At 45.5% G+C, this 13,972-nt stretch overlaps 1 protein-coding gene across 1 annotated transcript in view; it reads right to left on the minus strand.

The window, feature by feature from the left end:
• Nucleotides 1-73: 73 nt before the first annotated feature.
• The window catches only part of LOC306931483 (long-chain fatty acid transport protein 2-like), a gene marked incomplete at both ends in the record, with an annotated part of 45,004 nt that continues 31,105 nt past the window's right edge, over nucleotides 74-13,972 (minus strand). The window contains one exon of the mRNA XM_079512882.1: nucleotides 74-112. Within this exon, the coding sequence (XP_079369008.1) occupies nucleotides 74-112 (39 nt within the window). The remainder of the gene's footprint in view (nucleotides 113-13,972) is intronic.

The raw sequence follows: 13,972 nt of genomic DNA on the forward strand, positions 1-13,972 counted from the left end.
TCGGCGTGAAGAAAATAATTTAAAATAGTCGTTGAAATAGGTGTGTTTTATAGGTGTGTTTTATAGGTGTGTTTTATAGGTGTGTTTTATAGGTGTGCCCCTGCGTCGTCTTCTGGAAGGTAAGAGGAATAGAGATAGAAAGATTAAGGAACAAGGATAAAATCAAAAAATAAATACAAAAATCACACCTGTGTGAAGTGAGGGTCGCCCACTGTATGTATATCGTCCACATGACGTCCCACCTCATCGATGTTAGTTTTACTGCTGCCCTAAACGAGGGGTTCTCAACGTTTTTGGCAGGGGACCCCCGGAAATGCTTTGGCCATGTCTCGCGACCCCCGCCCCCCCTCCCCACCACCAATACAAACTGACTGCAAAAATAATAATAGAGAAAATATATCATGAATGAATACTGAAACCAGATATAATCATTAAGTGTATGCATGCACAAAGTACTATATAAACTCTTCATTTCCATTTTACAGCCATTTAGTTGCAAAAAAATGGGGATTTTTTTTCTTTTTTTAAATAATTTGGGGACCCCCCAAGATATTTTGGCGACCCACGGGTTGAGAACCCACGGGTTGAGAACCCACGGGTTGAGAACCACTGCCCTAAACACCCCCGGGTTGAGAACCACTGCCCTAAACACCCCCGGGTTGAGAACCACTGCCCTAAACACCCCCGGGTTGAGAACCCACGGGTTGAGAACCCACGGGTTGAGAACCCACGGGTTGAGAACCATGGGTTGAGAACCACTGCCCTAAACACCCCCGGGTTGAGGACCACTGCCCTAAACACCCCCGGGTTGAGAACCACTGCCCTAAACACCCCCGGGTTGAGAACCACTGCCCTAAACACCCCCGGGTTGAGAACCACTGCCCTAAACACCCCCGGGTTGAGAACCACTGCCCTAAACACCCCTGGGTTGAGAACCACTGCCCTAAACACCCACGGGTTGAGAACCACTGCCCTAAACACCCCCGGGTTGAGAACCACTGCCCTAAACACCCCCGGGTTGAGAACCACTGCCCTAAACACCCCCGGGTTGAGAACCACTGCCCTAAACACCCCCGGGTTGAGAACCACTGCCCTAAACACCCCCGGGTTGAGAACCACTGCCCTAAACACCCCCGGGTTGAGAACCACTGCCCTAAACACCCCCGGGTTGAGAACCACTGCCCTAAACACCCCCGGGTTGAGAACCACTGCCCTAAACACCCCCGGGTTGAGAACCACTGCCCTAAACACCCCCGGGTTGAGAACCACTGCCCTAAACACCCCCGGGTTGAGAACCACTGCCCTAAACACCCCCGGGTTGAGAACCACTGCCCTAAACACCCCCGGGTTGAGAACCACTGCCCTAAACACCCCCGGGTTGAGAACCACTGCCCTAAACACCCCCGGGTTGAGAACCACTGCCCTAAACACCCCCGGGTTGAGAACCACTGCCCTAAACACCCACGGGTTGAGAACCACTGCCCTAAACACCCCCGGGTTGAGAACCACTGCCCTAAACACCCACGGGTTGAGAACCACTGCCCTAAACACCCCCGGGTTGAGAACCACTGCCCTAAACACCCCCGGGTTGAGAACCACTGCCCTAAACACCCCCGGGTTGAGAACCACTGCCCTAAACACCCCCGGGTTGAGAACCACTGCCCTAAACACCCCTGGGTTGAGAACCACTGCCCTAAACACCCCCGGGTTGAGAACCACTGCCCTAAACACCCCCGGGTTGAGAACCACTGCCCTAAACACCCACGGGTTGAGAACCACTGCCCTAAACACCCCCGGGTTGAGAACCACTGCCCTAAACACCCACGGGTTGAGAACCACTGCCCTAAACACCCCCGGGCTGAGAACCACTGCCCTAAACACCCCCGGGTTGAGAACCACTGCCCTAAACACCCCCGGGTTGAGAACCACTGCCCTAAACACCCACGGGTTGAGAACCACTGCCCTAAACACCCCCGGGTTGAGAACCACGGGTTGAGAACCACTGCCCTAAACACCCAGGGGTTGAGAACCACGGGTTGAGAACCACTGCCCTAAACACCCCCGGGTTGAGAACCACGGGTTGAGAACCACTGCCCTAAACACCCCCGGGTTGAGAACCACTGCCCTAAACACCCCCGGGTTGAGAACCACTGCCCTAAACACCCCCGGGTTGAGAACCACTGCCCTAAACACCCCCGGGTTGAGAACCACTGCCCTAAACACCCCCGGGTTGAGAACCACTGCCCTAAACACCCCCGGGTTGAGAACCACTGCCCTAAACACCCCCGGGTTGAGAACCACTGCCCTAAACACCCCCGGGTTGAGAACCCACGGGTTGAGAACCACGGGTTGAGAACCACTCTGCCCTAAACACCCACGGGTTGAGAACCCACGGGTTGAGAACCACTGCCCTAAACACCCCCGGGTTGAGAACCACTCTGCCCTAAACACCCACGGGTTGAGAACCCACGGGTTGAGAACCACTCTGCCCTAAACACCCCCGGGTTGAGAACCACTGCCCTAAACACCCACGGGTTGAGAACCCACGGGTTGAGAACCACTGCCCTAAACACCCACGGGTTGAGAACCCACGGGTTGAGAACCACTCTGCCCTAAACACCCCTGGGTTGAGAACCACTGCCCTAAACACCCCCGGGTTGAGAACCACGGGTTGAGAACCACTGCCCTAAACACCCCCGGGTTGAGAACCACGGGTTGAGAACCACTGCCCTAAACACCCCCGGGTTGAGAACCACTGCCCTAAACACCCCCGGGTTGAGAACCACTGCCCTAAACACCCCCGGGTTGAGAACCACTGCCCTAAACACCCCCGGGTTGAGAACCCACGGGTTGAGAACCACGGGTTGAGAACCACTGCCCTAAACACCCCCGGGTTGAGAACCACTCTGCCCTAAACACCCACGGGTTGAGAACCACTGCCCTAAACACCCCCGGGTTGAGAACCACTCTGCCCTAAACACCCACGGGTTGAGAACCACTGCCCTAAACACCCCCGGGTTGAGAACCACTGCCCTAAACACCCACGGGTTGAGAACCACTGCCCTAAACACCCCCGGGTTGAGAACCACTGCCCTAAACACCCCCGGGTTGAGAACCACTGCCCTAAACACCCCTGGGTTGAGAACCACTGCCCTAAACACCCCCGGGTTGAGAACCACTGCCCTAAACACCCCCGGGTTGAGAACCACTGCCCTAAACACCCCCGGGTTGAGAACCACTGCCCTAAACACCCCCGGGTTGAGAACCACTGCCCTAAACACCCCCGGGTTGAGAACCACTGCCCTAAACACCCCCGGGTTGAGAACCACTGCCCTAAACACCCACGGGTTGAGAACCACTGCCCTAAACACCCCCGGGTTGAGACCCACTGCCCTAAACACCCCCGGGTTGAGACCCACTGCCCTAAACACCCCCGGGTTGAGACCCACTGCCCTAAACACCCCCGGGTTGAGAACCACTGCCCTAAACACCCCCGGGTTGAGAACCACTCTGCCCTAAACACCCCCGGGTTGAGAACCACTGCCCTAAACACCCCCGGGTTGAGAACCACTGCCCTAAACACCCCCGGGTTGAGAACCACTGCCCTAAACACCCCCGGGTTGAGAACCACTCTGCCCTAAACACCCCCGGGTTGAGAACCACTGCCCTAAACACCCCCAGGTTGAGAACCACTGCCCTAAACACCCCCGGGTTGAGAACCACTGCCCTAAACACCCCCGGGTTGAGAACCACGGGTTGAGAACCACTGCCCTAAACACCCCCGGGTTGAGAACCACGGGTTGAGAACCACTGCCCTAAACACCCCCGGGTTGAGAACCACTGCCCTAAACACCCCCGGGTTGAGAACCACTGCCCTAAACACCCCTGGGTTGAGAACCACTGCCCTAAACACCCCCGGGTTGAGAACCACTGCCCTAAACACCCCCGGGTTGAGAACCACTGCCCTAAACACCCCCGGGTTGAGAACCACTGCCCTAAACACCCCCGGGTTGAGAACCACTGCCCTAAACACCCCCGGGTTGAGAACCACTGCCCTAAACACCCCCGGGTTGAGAACCACTGCCCTAAACACCCCCGGGTTGAGAACCCACGGGTTGAGAACCACTGCCCTAAACACCCCCGGGTTGAGAACCACTCTGCCCTAAACACCCACGGGTTGAGAACCCACGGGTTGAGAACCACTCTGCCCTAAACACCCCCGGGTTGAGAACCACTGCCCTAAACACCCACGGGTTGAGAACCACTGCCCTAAACACCCCCGGGTTGAGAACCACTCTGCCCTAAACACCCACGGGTTGAGAACCACTGCCCTAAACACCCCCGGGTTGAGAACCACTGCCCTAAACACCCACGGGTTGAGAACCACTGCCCTAAACACCCCCGGGTTGAGAACCACTGCCCTAAACACCCCCGGGTTGAGAACCACTGCCCTAAACACCCCTGGGTTGAGAACCACTGCCCTAAACACCCCCGGGTTGAGAACCACTGCCCTAAACACCCCCGGGTTGAGAACCACTGCCCTAAACACCCCTGGGTTGAGAACCACTGCCCTAAACACCCCCGGGTTGAGAACCACTGCCCTAAACACCCACGGGTTGAGAACCACTGCCCTAAACAAACAAACATGGCTGCCGTTCCATGTACGTCATGAGCCTCTAAACAAACATTGCAGGTCCATAGTCGTGCATTGGACGGGCTAGTGGCCTCATAAACAGGTCAGATATTCAAATATCCCTGAGCAGAGTGATATGTACAGTACGTATAGAGAGCAGAGTGATATGTACAGTACGTATAGAGAGCAGAGTGATATGTACAGTACGTATAGAGAGCAGAGTGATATGTACAGTACGTATAGAGAGCAGAGTGATATGTACAGTACGTATAGAGAGCAGAGTGATATGTACAGTACGTATAGAGAGCAGAGTGATATGTACAGTACGTACGTATAGAGAGCAGAGTGATATGTACAGTACGTATAGAGAGCAGAGTGATATGTACAGTACGTATAGAGAGCAGAGTGATATGTACAGTACGTATAGAGAGCAGAGTGATATGTACAGTACGTATAGAGAGCAGAGTGATATGTACAGTACGTATAGAGAGCAGAGTGATATGTACAGTACATATAGAGAGCAGAGTGATATGTACAGTACGTATAGAGAGCAGAGTGATATGTACAGTATGTATAGAGAGCAGAGTGATATGTACAGTACGTATAGAGAGCAGAGTGATATGTACAGTACGTATAGAGAGCAGAGTGATATGTACAGTACGTATAGAGAGCAGAGTGATATGTACAGTACGTATAGAGAACAGAGTGATATGTACAGTACGTATAGAGAGCAGAGTGATATGTACAGTACGTACGTATAGAGAGCAGAGTGATATGTACAGTACGTATAGAGAGCAGAGTGATATGTACAGTACGTACGTATAGAGAACAGAGTGATATGTACAGTACGTATAGAGAGCAGAGTGATATGTACAGTACGTATAGAGAGCAGAGTGATATGTACAGTACGTATAGAGAGCAGAGTGATATGTACAGTACGTATAGAGAGCAGAGTGATATGTACAGTACGTATAGAGAACAGAGTGATATGTACAGTACGTACGTATAGAGAACAGAGTGATATGTACAGTACGTACGTATAGAGAACAGAGTGATATGTACAGTACGTATAGAGAGCAGAGTGATATGTACAGTACGTATAGAGAGCAGAGTGATATGTACAGTACGTATAGAGAGCAGAGTGATATGTACAGTACGTATAGAGAGCAGAGTGATATGTACAGTACGTATAGAGAGCAGAGTGATATGTACAGTACGTATAGAGAGCAGAGTGATATGTACAGTACGTATAGAGAGCAGAGTGATATGTACAGTACGTATAGAGAGCAGAGTGATATGTACAGTACGTATAGAGAGCAGAGTGATATGTACAGTACGTATAGAGAGCAGAGTGATATGTACAGTACGTATAGAGAGCAGAGTGATATGTACAGTACGTATAGAGAGCAGAGTGATATGTACAGTACGTATAGAGAGCAGAGTGATATGTACAGTACGTATAGAGAGCAGAGTGATATGTACAGTACGTACAGAGAGCAGAGTGATATGTACAGTACGTATAGAGAGCAGAGTGATATGTACAGTACGTATAGAGAGCAGAGTGATATGTACAGTACGTATAGAGAGCAGAGTGATATGTACAGTATGTATAGAGAACAGAGTGATATGTACAGTACGTATAGAGAGCAGAGTGATATGTACAGTACGTACGTATAGAGAGCAGAGTGATATGTACAGTACGTATAGAGAGCAGAGTGATATGTACAGTACGTATAGAGAGCAGAGTGATATGTACAGTACGTATAGAGAGCAGAGTGATATGTACAGTACGTATAGAGAGCAGAGTGATATGTACAGTATGTATAGAGAGCAGAGTGATATGTACAGTATGTATAGAGAGCAGAGTGATATGTACAGTACGTATAGAGAGCAGAGTGATATGTACAGTACGTATAGAGAGCAGAGTGATATGTACAGTACGTATAGAGAGCAGAGTGATATGTACAGTACGTATAGAGAGCAGAGTGATATGTACAGTATGTATAGAGAGCAGAGTGATATGTACAGTATGTATAGAGAGCAGAGTGATATGTACAGTACGTATAGAGAGCAGAGTGATATGTACAGTATGTATAGAGAGCAGAGTGATATGTACAGTACGTATAGAGAGCAGAGTGATATGTACAGTACGTATAGAGAGCAGAGTGATATGTACAGTACGTATAGAGAGCAGAGTGATATGTACAGTACGTATGTATAGAGAGCAGAGTGATATGTACAGTACGTATAGAGAGCAGAGTGATATGTACAGTACGTATAGAGAGCAGAGTGATATGTACAGTATGTATAGAGAGCAGAGTGATATGTACAGTACGTATAGAGAGCAGAGTGATATGTACAGTACGTATAGAGAGCAGAGTGATATGTACAGTACGTATAGAGAGGAGAGTGATATGTACAGTACGTATAGAGAACAGAGTGATATGTACAGTACGTATAGAGAGCAGAGTGATATGTACAGTACGTATAGAGAGCAGAGTGATATGTACAGTACGTATAGAGAGCAGAGTGATATGTACAGTACGTATAGAGAACAGAGTGATATGTACAGTACGTATAGAGAGCAGAGTGATATGTACAGTACGTATAGAGAGCAGAGTGATATGTACAGTACGTATAGAGAGCAGAGTGATATGTACAGTACGTATAGAGAGCAGAGTGATATGTACAGTACGTATAGAGAGGAGAGTGATATGTACAGTATGTATAGAGAGCAGAGTGATATGTACAGTACGTATAGAGAACAGAGTGATATGTACAGTACGTACGTATAGAGAGGAGAGTGATATGTACAGTACGTATAGAGAGCAGAGTGATATGTACAGTACGTATAGAGAGCAGAGTGATATGTACAGTACGTATAGAGAGCAGAGTGATATGTACAGTACGTATAGAGAGCAGAGTGATATGTACAGTACGTATAGAGAGCAGAGTGATATGTACAGTACGTATAGAGAACAGAGTGATATGTACAGTACAGATAGAGAGCAGAGTGATATGTACAGTACGTATAGAGAGCAGAGTGATATGTACAGTACGTATAGAGAGCAGAGTGATATGTACAGTACGTATAGAGAGCAGAGTGATATGTACAGTACGTATAGAGAGCAGAGTGATATGTACAGTATGTATAGAGAGCAGAGTGATATGTACAGTACGTATAGAGAGCAGAGTGATATGTACAGTATGTACGTATAGAGAGCAGAGTGATATGTACAGTACGTATAGAGAGCAGAGTGATATGTACAGTACGTATAGAGAGCAGAGTGATATGTACAGTACGTATAGAGAGCAGAGTGATATGTACAGTACGTATAGAGAGCAGAGTGATATGTACAGTACGTATAGAGAGCAGAGTGATATGTACAGTACGTACGTATAGAGAGCAGAGTGATATGTACAGTACGTATAGAGAGCAGAGTGATATGTACAGTACGTACAGAGAGCAGAGTGATATGTACAGTACGTATAGAGAGCAGAGTGATATGTACAGTACGTATAGAGAGCAGAGTGATATGTACAGTACGTATAGAGAGCAGAGTGATATGTACAGTACGTATAGAGAGCAGAGTGATATGTACAGTACGTATAGAGAGCAGAGTGATATGTACAGTACGTACAGAGAGCAGAGTGATATGTACAGTACGTATAGAGAGCAGAGTGATATGTACAGTACGTATAGAGAGCAGGGTGATATGTACAGTACGTATAGAGAGCAGAGTGATATGTACAGTACGTATAGAGAGCAGAGTGATATGTACAGTATGTATAGAGAGCAGAGTGATATGTACAGTACGTATAGAGAGGAGAGTGATATGTACAGTACGTATAGAGAGCAGAGTGATATGTACAGTACGTATAGAGAGCAGAGTGATATGTACAGTACGTATAGAGAGGAGAGTGATATGTACAGTACGTATAGAGAGCAGAGTGATATGTACAGTACGTATAGAGAACAGAGTGATATGTACAGTACGTATAGAGAGCAGAGTGATATGTACAGTACGTATAGAGAGCAGAGTGATATGTACAGTATGTATAGAGAGCAGAGTGATATGTACAGTACGTATGTATAGAGAGCAGAGTGATATGTACAGTACGTATAGAGAGCAGAGTGATATGTACAGTACGTATAGAGAGCAGAGTGATATGTACAGTACGTATAGAGAGCAGAGTGATATGTACAGTACGTATAGAGAACAGAGTGATATGTACAGTACGTATAGAGAGCAGAGTGATATGTACAGTACGTATAGAGAGCAGAGTGATATGTACAGTACGTATAGAGAGCAGAGTGATATGTACAGTACGTATAGAGAGCAGAGTGATATGTGCAGTACGTATAGAGAGCAGAGTGATATGTACAGTACGTATAGAGAGCAGAGTGATATGTACAGTACGTATAGAGAGCAGAGTGATATGTACAGTACGTACATAGAGCAGAGTGATATGTACAGTACGTATAGAGAGCAGAGTGATATGTACAGTACGTATAGAGAGCAGAGTGATATGTACAGTACGTATAGAGAGCAGAGTGATATGTACAGTACGTATAGAGAGCAGAGTGATATGTACAGTACGTACGTATAGAGAGCAGAGTGATATGTACAGTACGTATAGAGAGCAGAGTGATATGTACAGTACGTATAGAGAGCAGAGTGATATGTACAGTACGTATAGAGAGCAGAGTGATATGTACAGTACGTATAGAGAGCAGAGTGATATGTACAGTACGTATAGAGAGCAGAGTGATATGTACAGTATGTATAGAGAGCAGAGTGATATGTACAGTACGTATAGAGAGCAGAGTGATATGTACAGTACGTATAGAGAGCAGAGTGATATGTACAGTACGTATAGAGAGCAGAGTGATATGTACAGTACGTATAGAGAGCAGAGTGATATGTACAGTACGTATAGAGAGCAGAGTGATATGTACAGTATGTATAGAGAGCAGAGTGATATGTACAGTACGTATAGAGAGCAGAGCGATATGTACAGTACGTATAGAGAGCAGAGTGATATGTACAGTACGTATAGAGAACAGAGTGATATGTACAGTACGTATAGAGAACAGAGTGATATGTACAGTACGTACGTATAGAGAGCAGAGTGATATGTACAGTACGTATAGAGAGCAGAGTGATATGTACAGTACGTATAGAGAGCAGAGTGATATGTACAGTACGTATAGAGAGCAGAGTGATATGTACAGTACGTATAGAGAGCAGAGTGATATGTACAGTACGTACGTATAGAGAGCAGAGTGATATGTACAGTACGTATAGAGAGCAGAGTGATATGTACAGTACGTATAGAGAGCAGAGTGATATGTACAGTACGTATAGAGAGGAGAGTGATATGTACAGTACGTATAGAGAGCAGAGTGATATGTACAGTACGTATAGAGAGCAGAGTGATATGTACAGTACGTATAGAGAGCAGAGTGATATGTACAGTACGTATAGAGAGCAGAGTGATATGTACAGTACGTATAGAGAACAGAGTGATATGTACAGTACGTACGTATAGAGAGCAGAGTGATATGTACAGTACGTATAGAGAACAGAGTGATATGTACAGTACGTACGTATAGAGAGCAGAGTGATATGTACAGTACGTATAGAGAGCAGAGTGATATGTACAGTACGTATAGAGAGCAGAGTGATATGTACAGTACGTATAGAGAACAGAGTGATATGTACAGTACGTATAGAGAGCAGAGTGATATGTACAGTACGTATAGAGAGCAGAGCGATATGTACAGTACGTATAGAGAGCAGAGTGATATGTACAGTACGTATAGAGAGCAGAGTGATATGTACAGTACGTATAGAGAGCAGAGTGATATGTACAGTACGTATAGAGAGCAGAGCGATATGTACAGTACATATAGAGAGCAGAGTGATATGTACAGTACGTATAGAGAGCAGAGTGATATGTACAGTACGTATAGAGAGCAGAGTGATATGTACAGTACGTATAGAGAGCAGAGTGATATGTACAGTACGTATAGAGAGCAGAGTGATATGTACAGTACGTATAGAGAGCAGAGTGATATGTACAGTACGTATAGAGAGCAGAGTGATATGTACAGTATGTATAGAGAGCAGAGTGATATGTACAGTACGTATAGAGAGCAGAGTGATATGTACAGTACGTATAGAGAGCAGAGTGATATGTACAGTACGTATAGAGAGCAGAGTGATATGTACAGTATGTATAGAGAGCAGAGTGATATGTACAGTACGTATAGAGAGCAGAGTGATATGTACAGTACGTATAGAGAGCAGAGTGATATGTACAGTACGTATAGAGAACAGAGTGATATGTACAGTACGTATAGAGAGCAGAGTGATATGTACAGTACGTATAGAGAGCAGAGTGATATGTACAGTACGTATAGAGAACAGAGTGATATGTACAGTATGTATAGAGAGCAGAGTGATATGTACAGTACGTATAGAGAGCAGAGTGATATGTACAGTACGTATAGAGAGCAGAGTGATATGTACAGTACGTATAGAGAGCAGAGTGATATGTACAGTACGTATAGAGAGCAGAGTGATATGTACAGTACGTACGTATAGAGAGCAGAGTGATATGTACAGTATGTATAGAGAGCAGAGTGATATGTACAGTACGTATAGAGAGCAGAGTGATATGTACAGTACAGTACGTATAGAGAGCAGAGTGATATGTACAGTACGTATAGAGAGCAGAGTGATATGTACAGTACGTATAGAGAGCAGAGTGATATGTACAGTACGTACAGAGCAGAGTGATATGTACAGTACGTATAGAGAGCAGAGTGATATGTACAGTACGTATAGAGAGCAGAGTGATATGTACAGTACGTATAGAGAGCAGAGTGATATGTACAGTACGTATAGAGAGCAGAGTGATATGTACAGTACGTATAGAGAGCAGAGTGATATGTACAGTACGTATAGAGAGCAGAGTGATATGTACAGTACGTACGTATAGAGAGCAGAGTGATATGTACAGTACGTATAGAGAGCAGAGTGATATGTACAGTACGTATAGAGAGCAGAGTGATATGTACAGTACGTATAGAGAGCAGAGTGATATGTACAGTACGTATAGAGAGCAGAGTGATATGTACAGTACGTACAGAGAGCAGAGTGATATGTACAGTACGTATAGAGAGCAGAGTGATATGTACAGTACGTATAGAGAGCAGAGTGATATGTACAGTACGTATAGAGAGCAGAGTGATATGTACAGTACGTATAGAGAGCAGAGTGATATGTACAGTACGTATAGAGAGCAGAGTGATATGTACAGTACGTATAGAGAGCAGAGTGATATGTACAGTACGTATAGAGAGCAGAGTGATATGTACAGTACGTATAGAGAGCAGAGTGATATGTACAGTACGTATAGAGAGCAGAGTGATATGTACAGTACGTATAGAGAGCAGAGTGATATGTACAGTACGTACGTATAGAGAACAGAGTGATATGTACAGTACGTATAGAGAGCAGAGTGATATGTACAGTACGTATAGAGAGCAGAGTGATATGTACAGTACGTATAGAGAGCAGAGCGATATGTACAGTACGTATAGAGAGCAGAGTGATATGTACAGTATGTATAGAGAGCAGAGTGATATGTACAGTACGTATACAGAGCAGAGTGATATGTACAGTATGTATAGAGAGCAGAGTGATATGTACAGTACGTATACAGAGCAGAGTGATATGTACAGTACGTATAGAGAGCAGAGTGATATGTACAGTACGTATAGAGAACAGAGTGATATGTACAGTACGTATAGAGAGCAGAGTGATATGTACAGTACGTATAGAGAGCAGAGCGATATGTACAGTACGTATAGAGAGCAGAGTGATATGTACAGTACGTATAGAGAGCAGAGTGATATGTACAGTACGTATAGAGAGCAGAGCGATATGTACAGTACGTACGTATAGAGAGCAGAGTGATATGTACAGTACGTATAGAGAGCAGAGTGATATGTACAGTACGTATAGAGAGCAGAGTGATATGTACAGTACGTACGTATAGAGAGCAGAGTGATATGTACAGTACGTACAGAGAGCAGAGTGATATGTACAGTACGTATAGAGAGCAGAGTGATATGTACAGTACGTATAGAGAGCAGAGTGATATGTACAGTACGTATAGAGAGCAGAGTGATATGTACAGTACGTATAGAGAGCAGAGTGATATGTACAGTACGTATAGAGAGCAGAGTGATATGTACAGTACGTACGTATAGAGAGCAGAGTGATATGTACAGTACGTACAGAGAGCAGAGTGATATGTACAGTACGTATAGAGAGCAGAGTGATATGTACAGTACGTATAGAGAGCAGAGTGATATGTACAGTACGTATAGAGAGCAGAGTGATATGTACAGTACGTATAGAGAGCAGAGTGATATGTACAGTACGTATAGAGAGCAGAGTGATATGTACAGTACGTATAGAGAGCAGAGTGATATGTACAGTATGTATAGAGAGCAGAGTGATATGTACAGTACGTATAGAGAGCAGAGTGATATGTACAGTACGTATAGAGAGCAGAGTGATATGTACAGTACGTATAGAGAGCAGAGTGATATGTACAGTACGTATAGAGAGCAGAGTGATATGTACAGTACGTATAGAGAGCAGAGTGATATGTACAGTACGTGCGTATAGAGAGCAGAGTGATATGTACAGTACGTATAGAGAGCAGAGTGATATGTACAGTACGTACGTATAGAGAGCAGAGTGATATGTACAGTACGTATAGAGAGCAGAGTGATATGTACAGTACGTATAGAGAGCAGAGTGATATGTACAGTACGTACGTATAGAGAGCAGAGTGATATGTACAGTACGTACAGAGAGCAGAGTGATATGTACAGTACGTATAGAGAGCAGAGTGATATGTACAGTACGTATAGAGAGCAGAGTGATATGTACAGTACGTATAGAGAGCAGAGTGATATGTACAGTACGTATAGAGAGCAGAGTGATATGTACAGTACGTATAGAGAGCAGAGTGATATGTACAGTACGTACAGAGAGCAGAGTGATATGTACAGTACGTATAGAGAGCAGAGTGATATGTACAGTATGTATAGAGAGCAGAGTGATATGTACAGTACGTATAGAGAACAGAGTGATATGTACAGTATGTATAGAGAGCAGAGTGATATGTACAGTATGTATAGAGAGCAGAGTGATATGTACAGTACGTATAGAGAGCAGAGTGATATGTACAGTACGTATAGAGAGCAGAGTGATATGTACAGTACGTATAGAGAGCAGAGTGATATGTACAGTA

The sequence above is a fragment of the Electrona antarctica genome (assembly GCF_951216825.1).
Source record: "Electrona antarctica genome assembly, chromosome: 10".
Taxonomy (NCBI): domain Eukaryota; kingdom Metazoa; phylum Chordata; class Actinopteri; order Myctophiformes; family Myctophidae; genus Electrona; species Electrona antarctica.